Source organism: Alosa pseudoharengus, unplaced genomic scaffold (genome assembly GCF_046254945.1).
Source record: "Alosa pseudoharengus isolate Yale_2024_CS ecotype anadromous, Long Island Sound unplaced genomic scaffold, YU_APseudo_1.1 YU_APseudo_1.1_scf_4, whole genome shotgun sequence".
In the NCBI taxonomy this organism is placed as follows: domain Eukaryota; kingdom Metazoa; phylum Chordata; class Actinopteri; order Clupeiformes; family Clupeidae; genus Alosa; species Alosa pseudoharengus.
This window is the reverse complement of record NW_027468774.1, coordinates 17,076,962-17,104,453: the sequence shown is the minus strand read 5'-3', so window position 1 is coordinate 17,104,453 and position 27,492 is coordinate 17,076,962. Positions and strand designations below refer to the sequence as shown.

Here is a 27,492-nt window from a genome sequence, read left to right as displayed (position 1 = left end):
AAATTAATGTAGTCAAATACTTAAACACACTCACACACACTCCACAAGGTAGCCTACTCCTCAAAGCAGTTGGAGAAGGCTTGCCTGACATCAACAGTTTGAGTTGAGCAGCGTGACATATCAACAAACTCAGTGCAAAATCTGCCACCCCTCTGATGTTACAACCAAGCTGTGCTCTTATTGGAAAGTCATTTGTTTTCAGAGAGAAGCGCAGCCTTGATTGGATGAGGTAGGTAACGCCCACAAATAGACAAGGTGGAGTTGAAAGAAATTACATGGAGAAAAAATAGCTGTCAAATAGACTTTGCTAAATAAGCGGGTGGTATTTAAAAAGTACACTGCATCAGGAATTTGTAGCCTACATAGACAGTTTCGCTTTCGAAATCAATAGAGCAAAAACACTACAGCTAATGTCCATTTCTCGCAAACATGTAGCCTATCCCGCAAACATATCGCATGTCAGTTTTTATAACTTTATTGCGAATCGTTTCAGTTTACTTTGCCAAGCTAAGTAGCCTAAAACTAGATACATGATCAACCGTTACTTTAAGTAGGCTACAACGCATGTCAAGTGAGCGTTGTGGAAGCTATCGTAGTCTACCCGTTATTCTACAGAAGCATCATGCAGGAGTTCTCGCAAAAATCCAAATCGGCACTCAGGAGCACGAGCATGATGCTGGCGGCAGCCGAAGAGAGAGCGAAAATGTGGATGTCTCTGGGAAGAGAAATGGTCGGATCGAGAAGGTTGCGCGCTGAGTGGAGAGAGCGAGCGAGTGAAATGGAGGCGGGGGGAAGTTCCCATCTCTGCGGGGACTGGAACACCAGCGCCCTGGACCGACAGCGCAGTGCTGGCTAACATTCAACCCTCCCCTTGTTCCACAACCAGTTCCACACACGCAGCGACAGGTAGGGTTCACCGCCGCCTCCCACGTTCTACTAATCGACAGTTTGATAAACAAACCTTTTAGAAAAACATTTATGTAGTGACACAATTCGAAATCATAACAGCCGATTGCACCGAGTTTGTTTTTATTTTCTTATGCGGGTGAGTTTCAAAAAATGCCTAATTTAAAACAATGTGCTATGTTGCGTGAACCAGAAGGCAGCACACCGTGGTCGCCATACCCGAATTTCTTGTCTTGCGACTGGGGTAAGAGAGAGCCGATGTGCATCGTATAAACCACGTGTGTAGTTTTGGAATATGCTGAAAGTCAACCAAAATATGTAAGTGTAGCGTACATTATCGCTAACTGTGTGCTTGGAAGTGTGTTTGATGAGTCGACTACGTTTCCGCGCCGAGTCAAGTCTCCATGAGGCTGATCAAGGAACAGCCAACCGTCTCTGGTTAGCCAACAGGGAGCTCGGTTAAATATCTCTCCGTGTAGGTTTGCCTTCTCGAGCACCCGTCAGTAGAACCGCCAAAGCAGAGTTTAGAAAATTCTACCGTTCTCTGGGCAGTCGCACATATTCGAAGAAAAGATAAGGTTAGTCTCAATCTACTATTTTATACAAAATCATATATATTTTTGTTCTTTGTGTATTGTGTCGACTAGACGGACAATGTCTTGCTTCGGTTGAATCAAGCTCTCGCCATGCCTGGCTTTAGTATGGCGGCTCTAGAACCATCGTCACGCCAGAGCACTGGTATCTGTCTCGGATGTAACATTTTTTCCTTCGCTACACCTGAATATTGCTATTTTTCCCGCGGACATTGAGAATTTTAACATATTTTGAACCATTTACTTAAGTCGACGAAGACCATGATTATTTACTGTGTGCAGTCCAAGTTATTTCTATTTATTTTGTAGTTTCACCTTCCATGGCTTTGAACAGTCTGCTGTAGCCTACAGACCACCGCCATACGGGTTCATTCGCCTGTTTCAATCCCCTGTACTCGAGAGTTTCCGCGCTTGTTACTATAATACGAGTTTATAATACATGGAGCATTAACATGTATAGGGGGTTGTAGGCATACTTCCCCCCTGGTATTTCGATACTCTTTTAATAGCCAATGCGTCTGGTTCTCCGTCAAGCCTGATCTAGTTGTAGCCGGCTGTGTAGCCGTAACCTTGGTCAATGTTTGGGTCGCTAAGGGTTTGCATTTCACCGCCAATCTAGAACCATTTTTATTTACGCGTATCAAGTAAACTTTAAAAGACACCGGGAACATAGTCCTCAATTGTTACTTGAACTATCTACAATTACTGCTTCACGGACTTCTTTTTGTAGCGTGTCTCGCAATTTCCAGTCATTTTGTTATGCGCCATGGCTGTGTAAACCCTGGTCATTAAGAACTCACTGACGTCCCAACAAACTGACTTTGCATCTAGCCAAATATTCTTAAAATCATTGTGAATGAAACAGTCGTAATACATGTAGCTCGTAGTCGTGACATATTCTAAAATATCAGTGAGCTGACGAAGGGTCTGGTTACTTGGTACGATGGAAACTAAACAAATCTACACCCTGACTGTTTCCCCACTGAAGGTGCGGGAAAGGGCTGGAGAGACCGACGCCATTACAGGCTCTCATTCGACAACGCCTCGCTTGAGAAATATTCATGTTATTTCAGGCGTAAACATACGCGAATTGCTTGCTAAGTGACAATTTTGGACCATAATGACGAAAAGTCTTTGAATGAGCCGATAGTTTTATTCGAAGAACGAAATGCGTTCGTCCATGATCGGTCGGCTGAGCTGAAGGACGAGGGCAGATGTCCATGGCGGAAACGAGCTCCGCGCCCTGTTGGTTGTGAGGCTGTGTCGAGTGGTGCAGTATGGAGTATGTTCCCTGGCCACCTTTCCCCCCTCGACGGAGACCGAAAGCAGAGCCCCCGTCCTTGGTCAGCTGGTTGCCTACAGCTGCCTGTCGTCCAAATGCTCGCTTCCTCTTTCCGTGGTTCCTCCCAGCGCCCATTCGTCCCGAAAAAAATCCTCCATACGAGAGCCGACTCCGGTGGAATGGTCGACACAAAAGGCGTATACTGGAGTTGTTGAGTGGCTAAAATTTAACGTTTACGTTCCTAGAGCCGAAAGAAAAGTGAGTGATACAAAGCATAGCCGTAGTCGCTGCCCTCTGCTGAGTTATTTGAGATTTGAAGCCGTCACAAGCAATAGGCTCTGTCTCACGATGCAGCGTAAACGGTTAGGGGCGGTGTAATGAACATCTTCTATTATGTGTTGGGGTGGATTTCAGTTCCCTGATTTAAATAAGCATAGTCAACTTATTCATTCAAAAAGTCAAAAAGTTTTAAAATAAGAAGCAGTGTTTTTATATGGCCCGTCTGTGTACCTTATTTATGAAAATATATGTAACTATTCACACGACGTTCTTGATATGGTAGAGCTAGTATACGAATCGGTAAGAATGCGCTCAGTGAAGACATCGATGCAAGGTGATATTTAAGAACGCCCAAAGCACGCACTATGTGATTTGAAACTCATTTTCACTATCGGACAGTTTGCTGTTCCATTTTATAGGCCAGAATTTGATTTGAGTTAATTTGTATATTGGGGAAATGTACACAATTAACAGATTTGTATTGTGTATTTGTTTGCTCCCTCAGATAAAGAAGATAGTTGAAAATGAATGGAGACATGGATGCCTCCACTAAAGACCAAGGTGGGCTTAACTGTAATTAATTTGCACTGCTTCCTATCTTTGAGGCATATTACATTGACAGATAACCTGTATTCCTGTTTGTAGTGTGGTCTCAGGATGATATGTTGAAACTCCTGGATTGCATGAAAGTGAACCTGCCACAGTTGGACATCACCAAATATAAGACATCAGAGTCCCACCTGAACTGGGAGAAGGTGGCTTTCAACTCCTACACTGCAGAGATGTGCAAGCAGAAATGGCAGGAAGTCTCTAAAGAGGTCAGTCCACTCCACAAGCTGCTGAAAGTCTTAAACATTTTTCATGAAGATTATCTATTTACTGTATTTCTGTTAGAGTATTTTGATGGGATTGTGAAGTGTGACAATTATTTTTCACAGTTATCAGTGTGTTAAAATATATAATTTTAATTACAGTGCATGAAAATGCAGTACTGTTCTTCCTAGGCAACTTCAACTTATTATTATTCCGCTTACCACTTTTTCCGTATTTCTCTTGAACAGTTTAACTTAGAAACTTCGTTCAAACTTTGTAACATAGGTCTTCAAACGGACCAAGCTGCTATGTCTTTTCAACTTTGAAACTTTTATACTTTTTAAACTATTAAAGAAAAACTTTTTAAAAATCCCCATAGACTTAACATTGTGATTGTGACATCACAATACGGCTATTAAGCAATTAGAATCCTATGCCAGGTGTTCAGGTCACCTGCAGCCTCAGGCTTTAAGCATACAATCTGGGTCAATGGAGTCGTGAAGTGTGACGTAGCGTTTCCATGACGGCAGAATCACTCGATCTAAACAAACTTTCGAAGTGGCTTAAATAGCATTGAATGTAGACATGTGGCATCATTTCTAGCTAATAAATTGTTTTAAATGTAGGCTATAGCCATTTAAACGTGATATACCTGCTAGGCAGCAGCTTAGCCACATAACACGGATTCCCTGGCAGGTGTAATAGTAAGAAACAAAATTCCAGTGGATATTTCACGTCTTCTCAAAGACTGGCGGCTGTTAAGAGTGACGTTTTTTGCCCAAAAAATAAAGCCAAAACACGTCCGTGAATTTAAGGATTTTAAACGCATGCTGTGAAGTTACATGCAGGTCTCTTTTACGGAGGAAACCCATGCTAAAATAAAACTCTGTAGTCACGAATTTGATTGTGTTGGTATGAATATATGTTGTAATATGTGATTCCTACAGTGTAAAAAATATATACTAACGTCTAAGAAACGTTGTAAAATGATTGAAATATATTAAGAAAGCCACCGCTATGGTGATTTCTAATGGTAGATTGATTTGTTTAGATCCAGTGATATCGCTGCCTTGACAACGCTACGTCATGGCTTCGGGACTCTATTAAGACTACACATCCTATTCAACTGTTTCCTCTGCCCAAAACTGTTTCAAAATAAAAGTCCTCACTACAATAATCCACTGTTAAACAATTTAACCCATTAAACTACTGAACTTTTTACATTCAACTTTTAAACGGTCTACTTTTAAACTATCATTAAACCATCTATCTATTAAACTAGCTGTCTATCAACAACTTTTAACTTGTCATCAACTATGACTCCTACCCACTGTAGCTAGTTAGCATTGTTAGAATAGTTAACATTTTAACATTTTTAGCAAAACTGCTAGAAAACATTAGCTAAGTTAGCTAAGTAGCATGGTTAACATGTTAGCATTGCTAGCATAGTAAGCATGTTTAGCAAAACTGCTAGAAAACATTAGCTAAGTTGGCTAAGTAGCATGGTTAGCATGTTAGCATAGTTACAATTTTTAGCAAAACTGCTAGAAAACATTAGTTAAGTAGCATGGTTTGCTTAGTTAAAAATGTTAGCATAACTGCTAGCAAACATTAGAGCCATTCCAACTTTCAGTTATCGTCAAATATCTACCTATACACAGCCATCAAACTATTTGAATATCAACATTCATTAAACTTCCAGTCTGTCAACAACTTTTAAACTATTTACCTTCAACTTTTAAACGGTCTACTTTTAAACTATCATTAAACTATCTATCTATTAAACTAGCTGTCTATCAACAACTTTTAAACTATCTACATTCAAGTCAAGTCAACTTTATTTCTATAGCACATTTAAAAACAACTGAGTTGAACCAAAGTGCTTACAAACAAACATAAAACAATGACAATGGTACAACAACAATAATAATATAACATGGGGGGGAAATAAATAAATACAAATAAAAATAATAAACAAATTAGTCAAAAATAAAATAAAGAATAAAGAGAGTGTGTGTGTGTGTGTGTGTGTGTGGGGGGGGGTATTAAGGTAGATTAAAAGCTTGGGAGAAAATGAAAGTCTTTAAGTTAGACTTAAAGCAGTCAATGGTTGGAGAGGACTTAATATGTAGACTATTCCAGAGTTGGGGGGCAACAACAGAGAAGGCTCTATCACCCTGGGTTTTAAGGCGTGTTTTGGGGATACAGAGAAGATTCTGAGATGAAGATCTAAGTGATCTTGGAGCGCTGTACGGAATTAGTAGGTCACCTATGTAACTAGGTGCCAAACCACTGAGGAAATTTAAAATGAACTCTGTGCTCCACAGGTAACCAGTGCAGATTAGCCAACACAGGAGTTATATGCTCACGTTTCTTAGAGCCACTTAATAATCTAGTTGCTGCATTTTGAACTAGCTGAAGTCTGTTGAGAGTGGAGTGGGTCAGGCCTGCATATAATGAATTGCAATAATCTAGTCTAGATGTTATGAAAGCATGTATAAGAGTTTCAAGATCGGAGAAGGACAGAAAGGGCTTCAGTTTTGCTCAGTTCAGCTTTTAAACAGTCTACTTTTAAACTATCAACTTTTATTAAGCTATGCAACCACCATGTCTGTTCTAGGATCAACGCAGTAACCAGCTCTGTATTATCTATTTTAACTCTTTTTTTTTTTTTTTTTTCACAACTTTTGCATTTTCATGCACTGGTAATTCCTTGGGAATTGCGTTTCTAGTTATTATAATTATTTTATTTTCAACCTTAGGTACGCAAATTCCGTACATTAACAGAGATAATAATAGATGCACAGGATTGCATCAAGAATCCCTTCAAGGGCAAGAAACTGAAGGTATGTCTGTCTCGATGTATTCTCTTAACATAACTTTTACTCAGTGGTGTAATTATGTGACTGTAGTGTTTATTAAAATGGAACAACGGTTTTGCCTCATTAGTTATCTCTGTCTTATTCTTTTGTAGAAACATCCCGACTTTCCCAAGAAGCCTTTGACGCCATACTTTCGTTTTTTTATGGAAAAGAGGGCGAAGTATGCAAAGCTACACCCTGAAATGAGCAATCTTGACCTAACAAAGATTCTCTCCAAGAAATACAAAGAGTTGCCAGAGCGCAAGAAGGTGAGGAAGATAATCTGAGACCAGATGGAAGACTAAATGAAACAATTTCAGTGTTGCATCCACCTGACCTGATCCTGTTTTGTTATGTTTTGTTTTGTAAACTACTACTGAGTGTTTACCTGTGTTGTGTGGCTGCATGTACACTGGTAGGGGTTGATGCACAGTTTTCTTTTTTTTACTGCCTGTTTACATCTACTTTTCAAAGTGACCTTCTTGAGAAGTCTGCAAAATAGGCTACTGGTTAGCAAAATAGTGGAATGTAAATGTAGCCCTGGTTTTCCATTTGTTTATCGATATTTATTGATATTTCATTTTTACCACTTAGTGGACGTCTTTTAATCAGATTTTGGTTCTGTCTACAGGCAAAGTATGTTCAGGACTTTCTGAAGGACAAGGAAACGTTTGAGCAGAGTATGCATAAGTTCAGGTATGGATGTGTGGGCGTTGACCCAACTGAATAGTGTTCTATCAATTTCTGGAGATTTGTACTGGTATTACTATATAAATATCTCCAGGTAGCTTACATTTCTAGCTTCTATTAGAATTGTGCCTGTGTGGGCTTGTGGATTTGATTGTGTTTATGTGTATGGATGTTTATATAGAGAACTACACCCAGACCTGTTAGAGAGCTTGACGAAGAAAGGTTCCAATGTTCCTGAGAAGCCCAAGACACCACAACAGCTGTGGTACAACCATGAAAAGAAGGCCTTCCTTAAAACAACCCCAAGTGTAGGTCTCTTCACTCTAAACACAACACACACACACGCATACACACACACACACATCCCGAGTATATTAAAAAACCTGGCTAAAACAGTGTGTAACTCTTTTTGTATTTAGGCAACAACCAAAGACATAAAGGACAGCTTGGGAAAACAGTGGACACAGCTCTCAGACAAGAAGAGACTTAAGTGGATCGCTAAGTCTCTAGAGCAGCATAAACTATATGAAGTAAGCCAAAAGTTTGTGACAACTGTTGCATTGGGTTTTCCCATCTTGTTTTTCAACAAGTAATAAGATTCCCAATTCAGTTATGTAATAATAGCCTTCTGACCCCTCTGGTCTTGTCCTCAGGAGACAATGCGAGATTTCATCCAGCAGCATCCGGAGCTTAATATGACGGAGGAGGACATTGTGAAGTCCACCCTGACCAAGGCTGAGCGACAGCTAAAAGACAAATTTGACGGCCGACCGGATAAGCCTCCACCGTAAGTGGCACTTTCTCTTGTACATTTTATTTTACATGTTTCTCTCATATGGAAAAGGGACAGCAAAAAGGGTTACTTTGGTGTTCTCCATAGGAACGGTTACTCCATGTTCTGTGCCGAGTTGATGTCCAGCATGAAGGATGTGCCTAGCACAGAACGCATGGTCATGTGCAGCCAGCGGTGGAAGCTGCTCAAACAAGGCGAGAAGGACGGCTATCAGAAGCGCTGTGAACAGGTTTACACACTCATATTATCAAGAAACTAAAGCCATGTGTACAACACACACACACACACACACACAGATACATTTTATGAATATACTCACCTGTGGTATTTACTGTTTGTTTACAGCTTCAAGCTTATGGTTTTTGTCCTTTGTTTACAGAGAAAGAAAGAGTATGAAGTAGAAATGAACCGCTTCCTTCTTGTAAGTATTGAGTTACACATTTATAGTTGCTTGTGATATTACATATAGGTTTTTTGTCTGGCGTATGTACTATATCGCACCTTGGTGTATAGAGCATGTCTGATAACTTTATCAATTTCTGTCTTTCTTGTATGTGTGGCACAGAGTATATCTGAAGAGGAGCAGCAGAGAGTTCTAGGAGAGTATAAGATGGCAGGCTTTAAAAAGAGCAGTGGGGTCAGCAGTCCGTCCACTAAAAAGAAAACCTCCAAAGCCAAGGTCATTCAAGTTAACATTTCATTCATACTCTTACCACACTTGTTACAGTGTCCTTTGAACGATGTGTGTGTGTGTGTGTGTGTGTGTGTGTGTGTGTGTGTGTGTTTGGTGGTGGTGGGGGGGGGGGTTGCATTATTCTTTCCTCTTATACTGAGACACTTTCAAATATTTGTTTGATATGTTTTGCACCTTGGACTCTCTTCACTCCTCAACTGCTTATTTCACCTTTTGCCTCGTCCCCTCCAGGCACAGAGTGGCCCAGACAAGCCCAAACGGCCCATCTCGGCTATGTTCATCTTTGCGGAGGAAAAACGGCCTAAGCTCAAGCACGAAAGGCCTGACCTCTCTGAGAGTGAACTCAGCAGGCAACTTGCTCGCGTGTGGAACGACCTTCCAGAGAAGAAAAAGGTAAAGACAAAGAAACTGAAAATTCAGAAGACCGGCTGAGTTCTTAGCAGAGTACATTTGAGATTTACTGCATCGTATGTCTTCAGGAGAAGTACAAGAACCTAGAGGCAACCCTAAAGGCACAGACAGAGAAGGCGGCACAGGAAGAGAAGAGCAAGCTGCCAGAAACCCCCAAGAACGCTCAGGAGATTTGGCAGCAGAGTGTCATTGGTGACTACCTTGCCAAATTTAAGGTATTACCTCTGTCTGACTCTTTTTTTGGAGTTGTATAAAACATAGACTGAGGTTGTGGTAAGCCCTGGTTCAAATTGTAGTCAGTAAATAATTAATAAGGCCTATGTTTGTTCATTCTTTCCCCAAGAATGATCGGCCCAAGGCCCAGAAAGCCATGGAGAGCTGCTGGAACACCATGGAGAAGAAGGAGAAGATTCTGTGGATCAAAAAGGCGGCTGAGGACCAGAAGCGATACGAGGTGTGTAAGGAACCCAAGCCCTATGTTTCTCTTGAAGATCTGCTTTGCAATAACAAAAATATTAGAACTGTAAGATTTAAAATAATTGCTTGTCATACATCCTGATATAGTTAGAGTGTAATTAACCAGAGCCCACCCCCACTTAATTTTGACAGAGAGAGTTAAGCGAGATGCGAGCCCCACCTCCGGTGATTGTTCCAGGCAAGAAGATGAAGTTTGAGGGCGAGCCCAAGAAGCCCCCATCGTGAGTATCTCTCAATACACTGTGTGTGTGTGTGTGTGTGTGTGTGTGTGTGTGTGTGTGTGTGTGTGTGTGTGTGTGTGTGTGTGTGTGTGTGTGTGTGTGTGTGTGTGTTAGGGCTGCACGATATATCTAAAATCTATCGTTATCGCGATATCAACGCTTGCGATGGACATACCGCAAAGATTACGTAATTTTCGATAAATTTCGATACATTTTCTGTGCCGTGCGCATTCCATACAGTCTGGTGTATTCACATTCTGAATGTCAACATATTTTACCAAACCGATGCTGTCATGCTGCCCAAGAAGCCCGTCCCCTACCAGTTTAGGTGTGTGGTGTTTTAGGTGTTGGAAGCGGGAGCTAAGTCGTGATGGCTGAAGATAGTGAGTCGAGCGAGGTAGGCTACACTTGGGTGAAGAGGAATTAGTGACTAAAAGGAAAAGCACGTCTGTTATATGGGAATATTTTGGTTTTATAAAGGATGCCGTGTTACAAACACAGCGCAAATGCGTCCTTCTCCACCGTGTTAAAATAAACAATTTCTTTCGTTATCGTTATATCAGAAGATATCTGTCTTTCACTGTCTGTAAGGCTTGTATTTCATGATTTGCATTTAGCAAAAGCCTCAGACAGCAGCACAGAGGTAATCAGGATTCGTTATTTGTAAAAGTTGTTTAACCTACTTCTTAGCCTGGACTGTGCGATTGCAGCCCAATTACTTTCACTTTCCGCTGCCCTCGTAGTCGGCATGCCGGTAGCCTAATAACGTGGGATGCACAGCCTATGAGGTTACAGACTGAGATGACTGCCGCGATATAGCAAGTAGCTTCTTTGCTAGGCCCATCGAAGACTGGCAATGTGGAATATTCCGCTGGTTGGTGCACAAGTGTTCAGATTGGCTGTCCATCCGTCTTTTATGAGGATTAGGAGCAGATCTTCCACACAACTTCGATAGCCTATCAGGTCTCTTAGCTGTCCATCAGGCCATATATAGCCTAGGCTACATGATATTTTATATTGTTTATGTAGAAAATTATACATTTATTTCTGTAATTATACATTTACCCCCCCCCCCCCCCCCCCAAGCAGAATGGGGGAAAAAAACATTAAATATACTGCTCAAAAAAATTAAGGGAACACTTCAATTATACACTGGATCAGTACTCTGACACTGTTTGGTTCTGAGCACAAGTAAAACTTTTGAGGCGAGAACTGTCAGACATTCTGTGAATGTAGTTTGAGAATGGGGGAAAGGGTGGAAGGTTTCAAAAATGTGTGGAAAACCTTTTTTGAGCAGTATATTTAAATATCGCAAATTATATCGTTATCGCAGTACTCAATAATGTTATCGCATATCGCATGTTTTCCTAATATCGTGCAGCCCTAGTGTGTGTGTGTGTGTGTGTGCACATATGTCTCATCCATGCTTTTAAATCAGCTGTTAGCAGTGACCTACAGGTGACTGCATAAAGTGCTCTTAAATGCGCCTGCCCCTGAGAGTGCTTTTACTGTTCCGCAGGAATGGCTATCAAAAGTTCTCTCAGGAGATGCTGTCCAACGGTGAGCTCAACCACCTCCCTATGAAAGAGCGCATGGCTGAGATTGGGGGCCGTTGGCAGAGGCTCCCACAGAAGGAGAAGGACCGATACAAGAAGATTGCTGAGGAGAAGCAGAGGCAGTACAAGGGGCTACTGGAAGAGTGGCTGGCGGTGGGTACCACTACGTGCCACACCACATTATGCATCCTGCTCTGTTACACAACTTGTGAAATAAAATCCCGATTGCATGCTAGGAAACCTGTTCTCCAGTCATATGTAAAGCCCATTAGATGAATGCAGTGTTTCTCATAGTTCTCTTTTCCTGAATTTGTTTGCAGAGTTTGTCCTCACAGGAGAGAGCCACCTACAAGGAGTATAACTCACAGGTAAGTTCTTTATTTGAGTTCTTTATTGTATTGATTTTTTTTAAATCTTACTTTTTAATTATTTAGATGGTACAAAAGATGCACAAATGTGTTTAAGACTAGTAGGCTGGGCAATAATAATAATAATAATAATAATAACTAATTTATTTTCTTAACTGACTTTTCTTCTTTGTTCTTCCATGATAGAAAAGAAAGAGCACAGCAAAGCCCGGTGGCACAACTGCTAAGGTGAAACCTAAGGCAAGGAAGAAGTCGGTGAGTTGTGCTTATTTCTATTCAATGTCTCAATCAAATTACCACTAAAGTTGAAGACGGTGCTGATTTTTAGCAGAGCTTTTGTTGATGTAGTAGCCCAGTCTTGTTTAAAATAAGGTCCGTATTTTTCTGTCACGGCCAGGTTTCAGAGGAAGAGGACGAAGAGGACGAAGATGATGATGATGATGAAGAGGAGGAGGAGAAAGAGTCTGAAGAGGACTCATCCAGCGCAGAGGACAGTGATGAAGAGGACGACGACGACAATGATGATGTAAGGCTGTGTTTGTTAAATAAGATGCCTAATAAGGGTACTCAGATCAATGTGGAACATTTGGGGGTCCTACTGTCTGTTTGATGTATGTCATCCTTCCTCATGCAGAATGATGACGATGAAGAGGCGGACGATAAAGAGAACAAATCCGAAAGCAGCAGTGCTAGCTCTCAGGACTCATCAGGTTCCGGGTCGGACTCTGAGTGAGCCAGGTCGGCTCACTTCTGACCCTAGAGACTTCAGAGCAGCGCCCAAGCTGAGCCATGAGTTGCACAGACAGGCTCTCTGAACCTGTCCTGCACTCCTCCAACCACAAGGGGGAGCACTCCCTCTGCACCACGTCCACACGGTGTCATCCACCTTTATTGTTCATCTGTTGCGTCCCCCCCCTTCCGGTTGTTCAGTCCACCGTGGCAAAATCATTGGGCAAAATTATTTGAACCGATGACCCAGACCAGCTTACACCTCAGCTTTTCAAATTCCCTTTGGCTTGTCAGGTGGCTTGACAGTGCTAAATGGGTCCTTGTGGTTTTCTATAGGAAACTGGCTTCAGTTTTGTGATTGCAGTTGTATTTGGGACGCAGTTATTCACACCCTAATCTGACGTTCCTTACATGTCTCATCCTGAGCCAAAGAATCTGTCTGTCCACATGGTTATGTCAAGAAGTGCAGGGGACCAAATAATTGCACTCTAAGAATGTGCTCTGTTTGTTCATCTCCACCGCCATCTTCTTGTTTCTTTTCTTTGTAGCTGCTCCGTTACCTCCGGTCCATTTCTCGTTTCCAGTGATTAATTGTTTGTTGTTCAAAAACTATTTGGTTCATGATGATGTGGTGTCTTCAGGAAAATTGAAGCCATTTTGAATGTTCCCCCAGTGAAAGGACACAGTTACCGGACTGATTGTGCAGTTTATTTATAAGGCACCTGTCCTTGGTCTGGTTTGTATGGACCACAAATCTGTCCTGTGTAGGGACACCCTCACGTTCAAGAGGAGATCTGGTTATTTTTCTGTAGAAAGCAAAGGTTTTGACCACCGGCAGGCTGAATAGCCGTTCCAATGGCCTCAGAAATGGTAGAAATGGATTAAGCAATGTTAAGTTTTGATATTAATGTAACTATGATCTCAGTGATCAAACTTCTATGAGGCTTTTTTCTTGACTTGGGGTATATATATATATGTGTGTGTGTGTGTGTGTATATTTATATATACATACATATATAGTTTTTATTTTTTGGCTAGCTGATGCACATTTGTTCTCTTCCATCCAACCACTGTTTTGTTTTTATCTGATACTGCTTACTTGGTTCTATTCTTTTAATTTTTAAAAAAAAATTTCTTTTAATTTTTTAAAAGTGACTGACATACATTGGAGCCCCCTCCCCTCGTCTAAATACTGTGCACTTAATATTGAATCTAAAAGATTTGCCTTGCCCACTGTCACCGCATTTAGGTACAACATACACCAAACTCCATGTCCAAATCCATGTCTGGTCAAGGAAACGAGTCTTGTACGATTCATGAATGTAGATGGATGCTTCACCTTAAAAAAAAAAAACCTTGTCCATACAGTGGAAAGATAGTTTGGTAGTTTTGGAGTGTTTGAGTTGGAATAGCCTCTCAGATTATAGCCAGGTGTTTTCACAAGATGACGTTCTCCTATTCCTAGCCATCATGCTTTTCCCAGAAAAAAAGAGCACATAGCTGTCCAGGGGGAATGAGGGTCATTACTATTTTCAGGGTGATTGAACAAAGTCACCAGGCTTACTTGATCTTACAGAGGATGTTTGGTTTAAATGCTGTTGTAAGGTATTTGTAAATATTGCTTTTTTGTATTTTGAGTAAATATAGTTTAATTTGTCCTTTTATTTAGTGACGCCTGCCCAAAGGCACTGGCTGTGGCCAACGAGTCTGTGTTGCGTTGAGGGGGAGTGGAGGAAACACTTTTGATTTAATGTTTTTAGTTTTTAAAGATCTCCCCATGTTTGTTTATTTGTAGAATTTACTTAAGAGGACAAAATGGCTTTACAGATTTGTACGGCTGATTTGAAACATTTGGATGTTTTGTATAGCAGGAGGTGTTATGTCCCCGCGATTTACCATTTGGGAAAATAAATTTTGTCTTTGACAGTGAGTTTGCATGCATTGCATTATTTACACACACACACACACAATCTTTAAAAGCACAATAATGAAAACTACAAAGTGGTTTGAGCAACTCCTGCCTATGCTACAGGACAACACCCATATGGTAAGCAAATTGTATAAGTGGGAAAGTTTATGGCAGAATTTGCGTTTTAGGCTCATTATTTGTTTTTATTTTTTGTAAGTTCATCAATATATACGTTGAAGGAGAAATATTAAATAACCGAATGATGGAAGGATGGAGTGAATTGATTCATTTATATATTGACCAAGCCTCACACAAAACTGAAAAATGATCCCATGATTATCTTCTTCCTATGATCACCTAGGCCTACGGTAAGAGCGTGTTTTTGCTTTTAGGTGCAATTTCTAAGTAGGTGACGTTTGCCAGTAGACCAAACATTTCTGGTCACAGATATGTCAGCGCTCGACGTACATTGGTCGCGTTCTTCCTTACTGTCTGACTGACGTTTGTGTTTATGATTGATTAGTGACGCCTTAACTCAGAATAATATGGCGCATCCATTTCGTAGCTGTCATAATTGATCGGGTTTAAGGCCATTCACGCAGAGACTATCCTCACATCACTCTGCGACTGGTATATGGACAAGTTTAAAACGCTGTCTTGTCATTCGGCTTGAGCCACACCAAGAGGATGCGAGAACAAAATCAGTATGATGTACATAGTCTACACTGACCCCCAATTCACGCTGTAAGTAACGTTACACCTGGATTAATAGCCATAGTTATATTCCAAATGTTAAAATATCATTTTTCATAGAATTAGTTATGTGTCCTGTCCAAACTGGTCACGTAGATAACATCTCAATACATTGTAACATTTCCATAATAGCCTGTGTGTGGTCACGCCACCTCTTGGTGTCGAGCAAACTAACCTAGAAGCTAGCTAGCTGAGTGTTAGCTTGCTGGCTAGTTATAGCTAAATAGCTAAGTTAACCTAGGGAACTTACATATTCTTTAATCTCTATTGTTTGACTAACCAAACCACCACATCCTTGTTCGATACCTCACTGAACCCATGAAGGACTTCCGTTCTCTTTCGCTGAAATAACAAGATAGGAAACAAACGTTAATTTTGTAACGTTAGCTATCTCTAGCATGATTTTCATTAGCCTTTCGTTCTTCAGTGATAGCTTAACTAGCTCGGTTCGCCATAGTTCTCACTAATAACAAACGTGCCTGTTTACGCCTGTCAGCGTGTCTGTTTACAATGATGTTTGACTTAACTGGATAGTAGTGTTGGTTGCATCAGAGAATGTCTAATGAGTAGACGGGCTTTGGTGGCATTGACATAAGTCAGGTTTGTCATAATTTTAAGGTATTGATCACAAAAGTATTGCTGTTCGACTAATTTTAAACGTTTCTTACGAGTCACCACATTCATGAGGCAAGTGATAACCATCCATGAAACCGAACTCGCAAGCTAAAGTTATGAACGAACATGAATGTACTAACTCGACAATCTGGCTTGAATTTGCAGTGTTTTATGTGTTGGTTAACTGAACTTAAATGTAGTACTTTTATGTTTAATGTCAGCTAAGATGATGGTTATCATTCAACTTCTAGTTTGTTTACACAGTAACACGTCACATTTCTAACACATTTCTGACAGTACATGGGACTGCTTGAAATAACAGATTGTGTTAATTAGAGACATGACGTCATGTTCATTTTTCTACCCTCAGTGACCTGTAGCCATGCCACCTGTCATGTAGATCTGACAACTGTCTACCTCCATCTAGTTTTTCAAATGAAAATGGAGGATATGTCTCTGTCAGGCCTAGACAATACCAAGCTGGAGGTATGAAATCTAATTGAATCAATACTCTAATTGAATACACATTAAAGCATGTTGTCTGGGTAAATCTTATGAAACTGACCTTAAGTTGTTCATTTGTTTCTGGTTCTCTGACAGGCCTTGGCTCAGGACATATACTCAGACCTTGTTGAGGATGCCTGCTTGGGGCTATGCTTTGATGTGCACCGGTCCGTGAAACAAGGGTATTTCTTTCTGGATGACACTGATCAAGAAAGCATGAAGGAGTTTGGTGAGTGTTACAAGGACGGTTGTCTCAAGCATGTGAAATTGTCAAAAACTTAAAATCTTCTTGGCCAAAATATTTTTCTGAAGATTTGTCCCTCGGTCTAGAAATTGTGGACCAGCCAGGGGTGGACATCTTTGGCCAGGTGTTCAACCAGTGGAAGAACAAGGAGTGCGTCTGTCCTAACTGCAACCGAAGCATTGCTGCATCACGATTTGCTCCACATCTTGAGAAGTGCATGGGAATGGGGAGGAATAGCAGTCGCATTGCTAACCGCAGGTACATTCTTAAAATAGAGTGTATGTGTGTGTGTTTAATTCCATTTTTGCTTTTGTCAAAATAGTGTTCAGCTGATGGTCACAGCTGATGGAAATGCTTCTGTGACGAACTGAAAACCACTCTACAGAGCTCTGTCATTATCCTCTCTGGATTAGTGAAACTATCAATGTGTCTGAACAATTTGCTTGCCTGAATTGAATGAGACACTTGAAGCTGCTGTTAAAGAGAAGGATGATTAAGCGTGCGTGCGTGCACATGCACGTGAATGTGAATGCACACCTTCTGTATGTGTAGTGATGTCTTCAAGTGCACTCTCTACAAATGCAAATTTTCAGTCATCTATCATATATGTGCTACAGGAATGCCTTGTGTTTTAACCTTTCAGGATAGCCAGTAGCAACAATTTAAATAAGTCAGAGAGTGACCAAGAAGATAATGATGACATCAATGACAATGACTGGTCTTATGGCTCAGAGAAAAAAGGTATCAGAGTATTCCACTTTATGCACACACACACACACACACACACACACAGCTCAATATCTCTCTCTTGCACATTCTTCCTCATAATAATTACTCCTAATATTCCAATCGTCTATCCTTCCACAGCTAAGAAGAGACGATCAGAAAAGGTATGTTTTATGGAAATCTTAATTTTGGAATGTGTGTCTTTTGTCTACATACTAACAACATTTATACATTTCTACTTCAATTGTTAATGCACTTCCAAGTCACATGGGTTGGACATTTTTAAGCATTTTCTTCTGTCTCCAGAATCCCAATTCACCCAGAAGATCAAAATCCTTAAAGCATAAAAATGGTGAGTCCTTTGACTGATGGTTGCATTATTGCTTAGATATGGATAGATAATCTGATTTTACTTTCAAACCAACAAGAGTTCTATAACTCTCTGATAGTGACTGGATAGTCAATGTAGGTCAGTATAGAGTGTGTGTGTGAGTTCCTTATATTTAGGCTGGTGTAATCCATTCATTCCATTCTAAGTGGCACTGTGTCTGTGTCAGTAGATGTAGTGGATGGTGGGTGCATGTTTGGGATAATGTGGTGGTCCTATTTTGGTGTGTGTGTGTGTGTGTGTGTGTGTGTGTGTGTCTGTCTGTCTAAGTCTAAGCGCATGCACAGTGTGCATTATGGAAGTCTGACTCTCGTTTTCCGCAGTGCTTGGCCCAAAGCGACATGTTGTGGATCAGGAGCCCCCATGCTTGCTGTTAGGGGATAATGATGCGTTTCCTCTGTGAAAGGAAGCGGGGCATACAGCCTCTTTGTTCCCAACGTGCACCATGAGCAAAGAATTATGGGAAATTGGTTGGTGGCAGTGATCATTAAAATACAAAATTCTGAATGCCTTTGGGGGTGGGAAAGAACTAAAGAAACTATAAGGCACCTTGAGAAGAATGCCAATTACTGCCTTCAAATGTTTCTCATTTCTCTTCCTAGAGCCTTGCCAAAGCTTTGTCTCAAAAGAGAACTAGTGGTCAGTATTATTTTTAAGATGATGGCCCACTCCCTGGTTGTTAGCAGAGCACCAGTGGATCGTGGGAGTAACAGGGTGCATTGTCACTTTTATTTAGCTCACAGAGCAAGACACAACTCGGTAAAGACCAGGCAAAAGCACTCTGTGACCTGCTGCCCTGAATGTCAGCCTTTCTTTATGATGGCTCTTTTAATGCTGTTTCGTGGATCATGGACATTACAACAACAACAAAAAATCAAACAACAACAGTGTTTACATTACTGCACTTTGATAGTCACACGTGTTGCTGGTTTGGATGGTGGGAAGGACTGGGTATGAGATCATGTTTGTGACATTGGTAAAGACTTGCTTACAGACTTCCCCGATCTCTGCACTGAGCTGTTGCTTTGCAGAGGCCAACCCACTGTCAGTGTGTGCTTTTGGTTTATTTAGTATTTTGTTGTCCGATGTTTTATTTCTGTTATTCTGGAGTACTGATCATTTCATCATGCATAAACTTCAGTGATATGACAACTTCATCATGCATAAACTGCAGTGATATGACAACTTCATCATGCATAAACATCCGTGATAAGACAACAATGCTGCCGTGCTCTGTAAAATAATAAAATAAATAGAACACCAATTTCCCCTCCAGCCTCACAAAATAAATGATCTGATCAACAAGCCACACTTGTGTGACTGTTCCCTTATTTGCCCTTTGATCCCAGTCATATTTGCCATCCCATTACTTGGTGTCCACTAAATAATAAACAGCTTTATGATGGGGCAGATGATGTGTAGTCATCGTGTCAAATTAGTCAGATAGAAATACTTTGAAGGATGGAAGTGTAGTGAGGCAGAAAGAGCAGCACAGACAGCACTGCACTGACTGGTTTCTATAGTCTCATGGTGCCTATAGACACTTTCAACAATAAAAACAAAAACAATGCTTGAACGTTCTATTTGGGTCCCAATCTACTTCCTCTGCATTAAGATAACATGGAATGTTAAAACGGAAGCCTTGTGGGGCCAACTATGATGCTGAACTCTCTTGAAAGGGTCTATTACCACTGCATTACCAATGTTTTCAGGGAGGTTTGTCAGCAAGATTACACAAAAATCACTGACTCGATTTTGATGACAGGGTGGAGGGTGTGGCATGGAGCCAAGGAAGAACCGAATCTTGGCAGAAGTTATGGGTCATTCCACGCCAACTCAGCTACCCATGTACATGACACCTCTCAGATTTTGCTGAAAAGCGGTGAATATATGCCTTATGTTACCAAACAAAGGAATCTGAAGTTTCAGGTCAATATCTCAAACGGTTTGCCTGTGGCCCTAATTGACACATTGGAATTTCATATTTCATCTTTAGCCATTTTTGGAAGCCCATAACGTCTGTTCTAATAGTGGTAGAAGGCTGGAAACTGGTGTGGTAGTTCATTGTAGCCTGCCTACTACACAATTATGGAGGCAGAATCAACATTCCTTACTGTTTGGGTGAGAGGAGGGTCACCAAAGTCCTAAAAAATGTTGACGGCATGTGTGATTTTTTACTTTTTGGGTGGCCGTAACACCACAATTAATGATCATATTTATTCTAAACATTTATATTTAGATTATTTGTTATATGTGGGAACCTTGCTCATACCCTTCAAATGAAATTTGGAATGGTACCACTGGTGGGGGTTTCATGGGGGTCCAAAAACCCTCTCCGGCAGAGGTGACTCTTTTGGAACACCATATTTGAACCCCAAAAAGACCATGTGGGCACTTGTGGGATGATCCTAATGAGATTTATACCAGATAAAGATACATATTTGTTCTTTCTTTTAATGAAATAAAATGTTTGACTATAAAGCTCCATAATATGAATTTTATTCTTCATAATGCACCATTTTGGACATTGTTTCCAGAAGTCTGGAATGTAGATCAGGGAGAATTTAGTGATGATAAAGCATGGAAATAGTGGAAATTACATTCTTCTTTGTTAGTGCAGGAGATATTAAAAAACACGAGGAAACATACGAATTGGAGAGACGTTACGCCTCGACCAAAACGATCAGTGGAACATGATCGCATAAATACCAATTTCCAAAAATAAGATACGGATAAAAATAATATCACAGGATACAATATTCACAGATGTCGATGCAGGACAACAATCGGATTCAGAATACTTGGATACAGAACACCCGGAGGCAGTCGTAGTCATAGGCTATCAGCCACCCGGAGACACTCGTAGTCAGATCAGCCACAAAACTCAGTTTTCCAGCCAGGAAAATACATTGCCGGTATCTATGGTGATGACTGGTTCATTGGAAACATTGTTGAACGTTCAGATGAACATGGTGACGTTTTTGTGAAATTCATGAAGTGTGTCAACAACATCCTCACATGGCCATAGGACTAAAGACAGATCCCCTGTTGGGTGCCATTCCAACATATCATTTGTTGTGTCAGTGTGCCAGACATCCATGGACGCAGTGCTCACCAATACAAACTTGACCAAAAGGACCATGACAAAATTATGCCACTGCTTCCACATTTCTTGGATAATAGTTAAAGACACTATTCAATTTAATTTTCAATTTTATTTGGAGAGTGACAGGGGCAAGGAAAAACCTTTTATTTGTAGTGTTCTTACATGTAACATTCTTGTTATTTAGTTCTTTAAAAGTTTGATGGTGGGTCTCTCTCATGGGGGGTAAGGGGTTAATCTGTGACAGTCTCAGTATTTAATTGTTTGCCATCACTGAGGATAATAGTTGAGGATACTGAGGATAAAAGTTATTTCCACTATTTTCATGCTTTATCATCACTAAATTTTCCCTGATCTACATTCCAGACTTCTGGAAACAATGTCCAAAATGGTGCATTATGAAGAATAAAATTCATATTATGGAGCTTCATAGTCAACAATTGTATTTCATTAAAAGAAAGAACAAATATGTATCTTTATCTGGTATAAATCCCATTAGGATCATCAAGTGCCCACATGGTCATTTGGGGGTCCAAATATGGGGTTCCAAAAGAGTCACCTCTGCCGGAGAGGGTTTTTGGACCCCCATGAAACCCCCACCAGTGGTACCATACCCTTCAAATTAATTTTGTCAAGAGCAATGTTCCCACATATAACAAATAATCCTGTTTAGAATAAATATGATCATTAATTGTGGTGCTACGGCCACCCAAAAAGTGAAAAATCACACATGCCCTCAACATTTTTTAGGACTTTGGTGACCCACCTCTCACCCAAACAGTAAGGAATGTTGATTCTCCAGAATTGTGTAGTACAGGCTACAATGAACTACCACACCAGTTTCCAGCCTTCTACCACTATTAGAACAGACGTTATGGGCTTCCAAAAATGGCAAAGGATGAAATGTGAAATTCCAATGTGTCAATTAGGGCTGTGGCACCCGAAATTCAAATGGACGTCACGGGCAAACCGTTTGAGATAATGACCTGAAACTTCAGATTCCATTGTTTGGTAACATAAGGCATATTTTCACCGCTTTTCAGCAAAATCTGAGAGGTACCATGTACATGATACCCCGATATTGGCTGTTTTCACATGGAATGACCCTTATGTCATGAGCATTGTGAGATTCCCTTCGGGTTCTTTTTAGTATCCTGCAGTCGAGTGCCGCTGTGGTGCACATTCATTTCTTTCGTCTTCCACATCTGACAAGTCAAAAGAAGTAGGCAATGGAAAGTCAGGCCATCCAGCCTGCAGTCCCAGTGGGCCTGAGCATCTCCACTGATGGCCTGGCTCTGCAATAGTAATGCCCACTCTTGTCTGTTTACAGGGGAGCTCAACAGTAGTGTCAGCACAGACATCTACAAGGTAAAAAAAAAAAAAAATAATTTGGATATCCAGATTTTATCTCTTGACTAGGCAGACAAGATTAGTGTTTGTTTCAAAATAGCCATCTACAGATAAATTAGCATGGTGTTGTATTAAAATATTGAATATATGAATACATTTGGTGGTGAGTCTTTAATGTTTCATGACTTGCTTGGTAACACTTAAGTGCTTGCATGTTCTTTGCTGCCTTGCAGTATAACTATAACACAGGCATCAGTTATGAAACTCTGGGTCCGGAGGAACTGAGATCTTTGCTGACTACGGTATCTTTGCCTCTCTTATCCTCCATTACCATTTTTTCCCCTCATACTCATTCAAGCTTATCATATTTGTACAATTCTTTTGATGAAAGCTTGAGAGTGATGAGAGTTTTGTTTGATTCATCCATTTCTAATGATTGTAATTCTGTCTCCATAGCAATGTGGGGTTGTATCAGAGCACACCAAGAAAATGTGCACCAGGTAAGGCTGATGCCACCATAGCAATCCATGTGGGCGAGTTTCCCCCCTCTTATCAGATTCCATCTCAGGCTCCAGAAATAATTTACACTCCAAAAACAAAATGGTACCCAGTACTCTTATGTGTGCACTTGAATTTTAAACATGTGTAGCAGTTTTTTTCTCTGACTGAGTGAGACACATGTAATATATGTAAGGGCTTAAACTCTCTGTTGAATTTCAAGTGTCTAGTCTAGTCTACCATAGTCTATCACCACACTCTCTTTTCTGAAAAAGAACCCTCATCGTCCACTCAGTTACTAACTCTTCTCTACATTTTTACAATAAACATTCTTGGACTTTTACATTAAACAGTCTTGGTAAGAGCTCAGGTAGCATTTGTCTTGGTAAGAGCTCAGGTAGCATTTCTGGGACACCTGATATTATTATTATTTATTACATTATATTTAGCAGACACTTCTTGACCAAAGTGAATTACATATGTCAGCTATATTACAAGGGATCACATTGTCCCCGGAGCAACTTGGGGTTAAGTGCCTTGCTCAAGGGCACAACGGTGGAAGCTGGGAATTGAACCGACAACTTTCAGGCTACTGCACGCTAGCCCAGCTCCTTAACCACTACACTACCACCGCCCCACATTGATATGGCAAATTTAGTCAATAAACATCATAGAACATTCCACTGTTTTTGAAACTTTGTGTAGAATAGTCTTGCTTAGGGCATCCATACTTCCTATTGGCATTAAAGCAACACCAAAGAACTTTTCATCTGTCGCACGCACTATTTGTTTATCCAGCACCGGCTTTGCAAATAACAATGTCCACAGACAAGGTAGAATAAGTTGCATGATTTTATGAAAGTACGATGTATTGCGACATCAGATGCAAGTGAAATTTGTAGTTTCTCATGTCTCATTCCATCGAACTACAGATCCGCTACCCGATGCAGCAAACTTACATAGTGCGGTAATAGCCGATAGAGGGCCGCGAAGCGAATGCAGAAAGTGCCGTTCACCCTGTTACGAGTTGATGAACCACTGAAACGATTTTGGAAACATTATTTTAAGGTACAAAAAACTCTTTGGTGTTGCTTTAAAGGGACCATAGGCCCTGTTTTCTCCACGTGCTGTTGGCCATACACTGCGTACACACTGCACTTATCAAGCTAATGGTAGCGTGATTTAAATGCAATTGGCTGAACTTCTTGATCACTGTTAGATCAAAGCTTTTTCATGTTAACCAGTAACCAGATTAGTATCATACTAACTCTGTTCATATTAAAATGATGGTGTGTAGTATTGCGCTATGAACTCTTGAAAAAGCACAGGATGTTTTCAACATAGGGTTCATGCCATGCTGTTGTCCATAATATTGGTGTGAAGGCATGGCCTTTTTCATCAATGGGTGGAAAGGGCCATGCCATTTTGGGACTTACTTTTGGTACACAAGTGGCAACTCTATTCATCTAAATTGCAATTCAAATCAGTGCCATTGTCAAGTCACTGAAGTTTTGAAACTGTTAACATTCTGTTTTCTCCACAAATTTTACTACTAAAAAAGACTGGATTTTGCCATTAACTGAACATTCCCAAAGACAGTTGGCTAAAACTGAGTGTTCTGATTGGACTGACAACACAATCATTGGGCATATGGAGATGGTAACCTGGCAACACTTGCCACATATGGGCAGAGACTCTCGAGGACACTGCCAGCGCCCACCCATCTCACCTCTAACCTCTGACTGCCCGCTCACCCCTCTGCCCTGCTCTCACGTGTGATTGGACGCTGGCAGTGCCCCATTCTCTCGCTGCCATTGGAGTGTCTCTGCTGTGGCCAGCCCGAGCTGTGCGTAATGCCACGTTGTGTCCTGCCAGGTCCCACCGGTGTCCCCAGCACACGGACGAACAGAGGAGGGCCGTCAGGGTGTTCCTCCTTGGGCCGTCCGCGTGAGTTTCTGCCCCCTACCCCACCCCGCCCCACCTCAACCCATCCTTACCTAAACCTGTAACTTAACCCCCCCCCCCCCCCTTGTGACAGTGCACCCATTGCTTTGTGTCACAGTGTTGCTGTGAAAATCATCATCATCAGCACAGAATACCTACAGAGTACAGCTCATCTTTGCTTTCTCAGATCCTATTGAAAGTGTGGCACCTTACGTCAGACCACTAAAAGAAAAGCATCTCGCTGTGTTTGCTGGTCTGGCAGTAGTTGTTGATAAAGCTTTAAACTGTCTACAGTTGTTAGTGGTTGGCTGGTTAAAGTAGTGGTCACTTCCACATAAACTTTTTTTTTTATATTCTTATTCCAATATGACGATGCTTCAGGACTTGATAGCTATGTAGTGGGGTGAATGAATGAGGCAAAGTTCACTCCTGCATTTTATTATTTAGATATCAAAAGGATGTTTTTATTTATGTGAGGTATATCTGTCCAGGTAATGTACCTTTTACTCTTACTGACCATCCCAAGTGTGACTCAGTTATTGAAGTCGTTAAAGTCGGTGGATGGTGGAGTAGCTTGTGTGGTTGTGTCCGGCAGGTCCACGCTCCCTGAGCCAGAACTGGTGATGGAGAGCGACGGCTACGATGTCTCTGATGGACAGGTGCTCATGAGTCGCCTTCACTGGGACGGCTCCTCGGACATCTCCCCCTCAGACTCCGCCTCATCCAAAGCTAGTGAGTTCAGTTTTAGTGGCTACTGTCAGGAACTCTCTCTTTTAAACCAAGTCTTATTTGTAGTGCTTTACTTTACATATCAGAACATAGTATCCTCCTTATAGAGACTGGTTTAGATCCTACTCCAAAGTACGTCATGAAAGATTTCATAGTCCAAAATCTGTTCATTTTTGCATTGAATATACAGTACATGTTATAGTACTTATTTTCACCCCTCTGTGATTTCCCTTTCTCTTTGTCTGTCTCTCCCAGGTACTACAAACTCAGACCCAAAAAGGACAAAGAAGAAGAAGAAGCCGAGCTCTCTGTCCCTGACCGCTGTGGGAGTGGACAGAGGGGAGAGGGAGGACCGAGGAGGGAGTGGGAGCGGAGGAGTAGGATGCAGTAGCAGTTCCCAGAGTGCACTTGGCCTCCCCGGCCGAAAGAAGAAGCCCAAACTTCCTGCACCTTTGGCCCCTAGTATCTACGACGACCTGAACTGAGACAGATACCCTATATTGCACTCCTGATCCTCACAGCCTGTTTTGCTCGTCTCTTTGTTTCCCACATTGACACAAAGATGCCTTTGTAATTGAAATTGGATGCACGTTATCAGTAGCTCAGCTTAGGGATCAGTGGTTTGGCAATCCGGAAGTAGAGATTCATCCAGTCCAACCCACAGATCAGTTGATGGCCTGTCTTGTAGGTATACCGAATAGACTCTGCGACAGATTCTGCTTCAGACTAGTTGATCATGTGCATTTGATTTTACTCATTTTAACTTTTTCATTTGTGTGTGTGTGTGTGAGAGGTGCGGATTGTATGTTCATAAATTCTGGTCCTTTGGTTCTGGTGTGTGTTGCTTTTTGGTATGTGGTGTAATTGCTGGGCATATTTCTATCAACGCAGAGTGTGTGATGGCCCCCAGTCAACTGGTGGTGTAAAGTCCTATGCTCTGTGCCGCGTGTGTTTGTTTGTTAACATTTCTACATGGATCATGAGAATAACTAAGCTGTGCAATCACTATGACTATGCTGTGTTCAAATTACTAGCGGTGGCCATCCTTACTTGTTTCACTGATAAATCATGTCCCTGTTGTCAGCCAGTCCCTCTTCATGCATTTCCTGTCTCATAGTCTGCCACCTCATGCTTTCTGCTGCGTTGTGCCACACTGACTCCTCTGAGTTGCTGGAGACAAAGAGCTGCTTAGTGTCATTGGCTTCAGGAACTCTGCATCTGTATTTATTGTTGCACGGGATTTTCAAGCAATGCATTGTTTTTTTGTTTTGTTTGTTTGTGCATCCTATTATATTGTTATCTCTAAATTAATATCTAAATTTTGTATATGTTGTCCATGTTTGTATGTTGTACAACATATGCACTTGACATGTATACAATTCAAACTTCATTTTAATGTCCTATTTGGTGAAAGTGATGGAAATTGTGGTTACTCGACTGTAATCCCAAGAATATTATATATTTTAAGGTTTTTGGAGACATGTCTGAAAAGGTTGGGCTGTTTGAGTGTCTCACCCCTCTGTGTATGCCATTGTGTGTATGAGTGATGCATTCTGCACCAGTGCTACTGCACCTGTAACACTGCTTGCAATGAAACATGTAAATATTGAAGAAAAATCTAAACAAAAACAGAATTATTTTTTCATAACACATGCATGTGTGCTGTGTTTGCCCATGCATATTGTTGTGTATATATTTATATATTTGTGAAAATATTCAGTAGCTTGCCATTTTTCCCTTTTATCTTTTTAAGGTGGACCATTCTGGTCAAGAATAAACAAAAAAGTGACTCAGGAACTGATGTTTTTTCCCCGTTCGTCTACTAGTTGTAGTTGTCTTACTCAACCAGTATGTAAAACTAGGTGATGGTCTTACCTGCTATAGTACCTACATTTTAATGCTGGAGAACAGTTGGCCTGCCACTAGGTTTGTTGCCATTGGCATGTTCCAGCTTAACGACTGTGACGACTGGTCATCTGTAGGTAAGGTGAATAATAATTGCATTGTTTGTTTGAGTAATGCCCAGGATAAATGTTGTTTGTGAAAGTGAACAAAA

General features: G+C 41.0%; 2 protein-coding genes across 5 annotated transcripts; both read left to right on the top strand.

Moving 5' to 3' along the window:
• The first annotated feature begins 283 nt into the window (after positions 1-283).
• ubtf (upstream binding transcription factor) lies at positions 284-14,603 on the top strand. 3 transcript variants are annotated; one of them, XM_076265041.1, is made up of 21 exons: positions 284-906; positions 3,566-3,621; positions 3,706-3,878; positions 6,636-6,719; positions 6,848-7,003; positions 7,366-7,430; positions 7,606-7,732; positions 7,844-7,954; positions 8,078-8,211; positions 8,305-8,446; positions 8,597-8,638; positions 8,783-8,896; positions 9,143-9,304; positions 9,391-9,537; positions 9,666-9,776; positions 9,932-10,020; positions 11,540-11,729; positions 11,897-11,944; positions 12,131-12,199; positions 12,342-12,470; positions 12,579-14,603. In XM_076265041.1, the coding sequence occupies exons 2-21, from the start codon at positions 3,585-3,587 to the stop codon at positions 12,675-12,677; spliced, it is 2,229 nt and encodes a 742-aa protein (XP_076121156.1). In that variant the 5' UTR covers positions 284-906; positions 3,566-3,584; the 3' UTR covers positions 12,678-14,603. The 3 variants fall into 3 exon arrangements, with proteins under 3 accessions (XP_076121156.1, XP_076121157.1, XP_076121158.1); XM_076265042.1 differs by lacking the exon at positions 284-906 and adding an exon at positions 979-1,484; XM_076265043.1 differs by lacking the exon at positions 284-906 and adding an exon at positions 1,528-3,039.
• Positions 14,604-15,084: 481 nt separating this feature from the next.
• LOC143101812 (ataxin-7-like protein 3) lies at positions 15,085-27,233 on the top strand. Of its 2 annotated transcripts, XM_076265038.1 has the most exons (13): positions 15,088-15,326; positions 16,321-16,436; positions 16,551-16,683; positions 16,785-16,956; positions 17,342-17,439; positions 17,566-17,588; positions 17,731-17,776; positions 22,246-22,283; positions 22,499-22,567; positions 22,722-22,765; positions 24,639-24,710; positions 25,303-25,439; positions 25,692-27,233. In XM_076265038.1, exons 2-13 carry the CDS (start codon positions 16,386-16,388, stop codon positions 25,919-25,921), a joined length of 1,113 nt encoding a protein of 370 aa, XP_076121153.1. In that variant the 5' UTR covers positions 15,088-15,326; positions 16,321-16,385; the 3' UTR covers positions 25,922-27,233. The 2 variants fall into 2 exon arrangements, with proteins under 2 accessions (XP_076121154.1, XP_076121153.1); XM_076265039.1 differs by lacking the exons at positions 22,246-22,283; positions 22,499-22,567; positions 22,722-22,765; ... (1 more) ...; positions 25,303-25,439; positions 25,692-27,233 and adding an exon at positions 18,136-19,655 and having other exon boundaries at positions 15,085-15,326.
• Positions 27,234-27,492: the final 259 nt, after the last annotated feature.

Coding starts and splice junctions, on each gene's coding strand:
- ubtf (XM_076265041.1), top strand. CDS start 3,585: ATGAATGGAGACATGGATGCCTCCACTAAAGACCAAG. Junction 6,720..6,847: donor TCAAGGGCAAGAAACTGAAG/GTATGTCTGTCT, acceptor ATTCTTTTGTAG/AAACATCCCGACTTTCCCAA. Junction 7,004..7,365: donor AGTTGCCAGAGCGCAAGAAG/GTGAGGAAGATA, acceptor TTCTGTCTACAG/GCAAAGTATGTTCAGGACTT.
- LOC143101812 (XM_076265038.1), top strand. CDS start 16,386: ATGAAAATGGAGGATATGTCTCTGTCAGGCCTAGACAATACCAAGCTG. Junction 16,684..16,784: donor AGAAAGCATGAAGGAGTTTG/GTGAGTGTTACA, acceptor CCCTCGGTCTAG/AAATTGTGGACCAGCCAGGG. Junction 25,440..25,691: donor CTCCGCCTCATCCAAAGCTA/GTGAGTTCAGTT, acceptor TGTCTCTCCCAG/GTACTACAAACTCAGACCCA.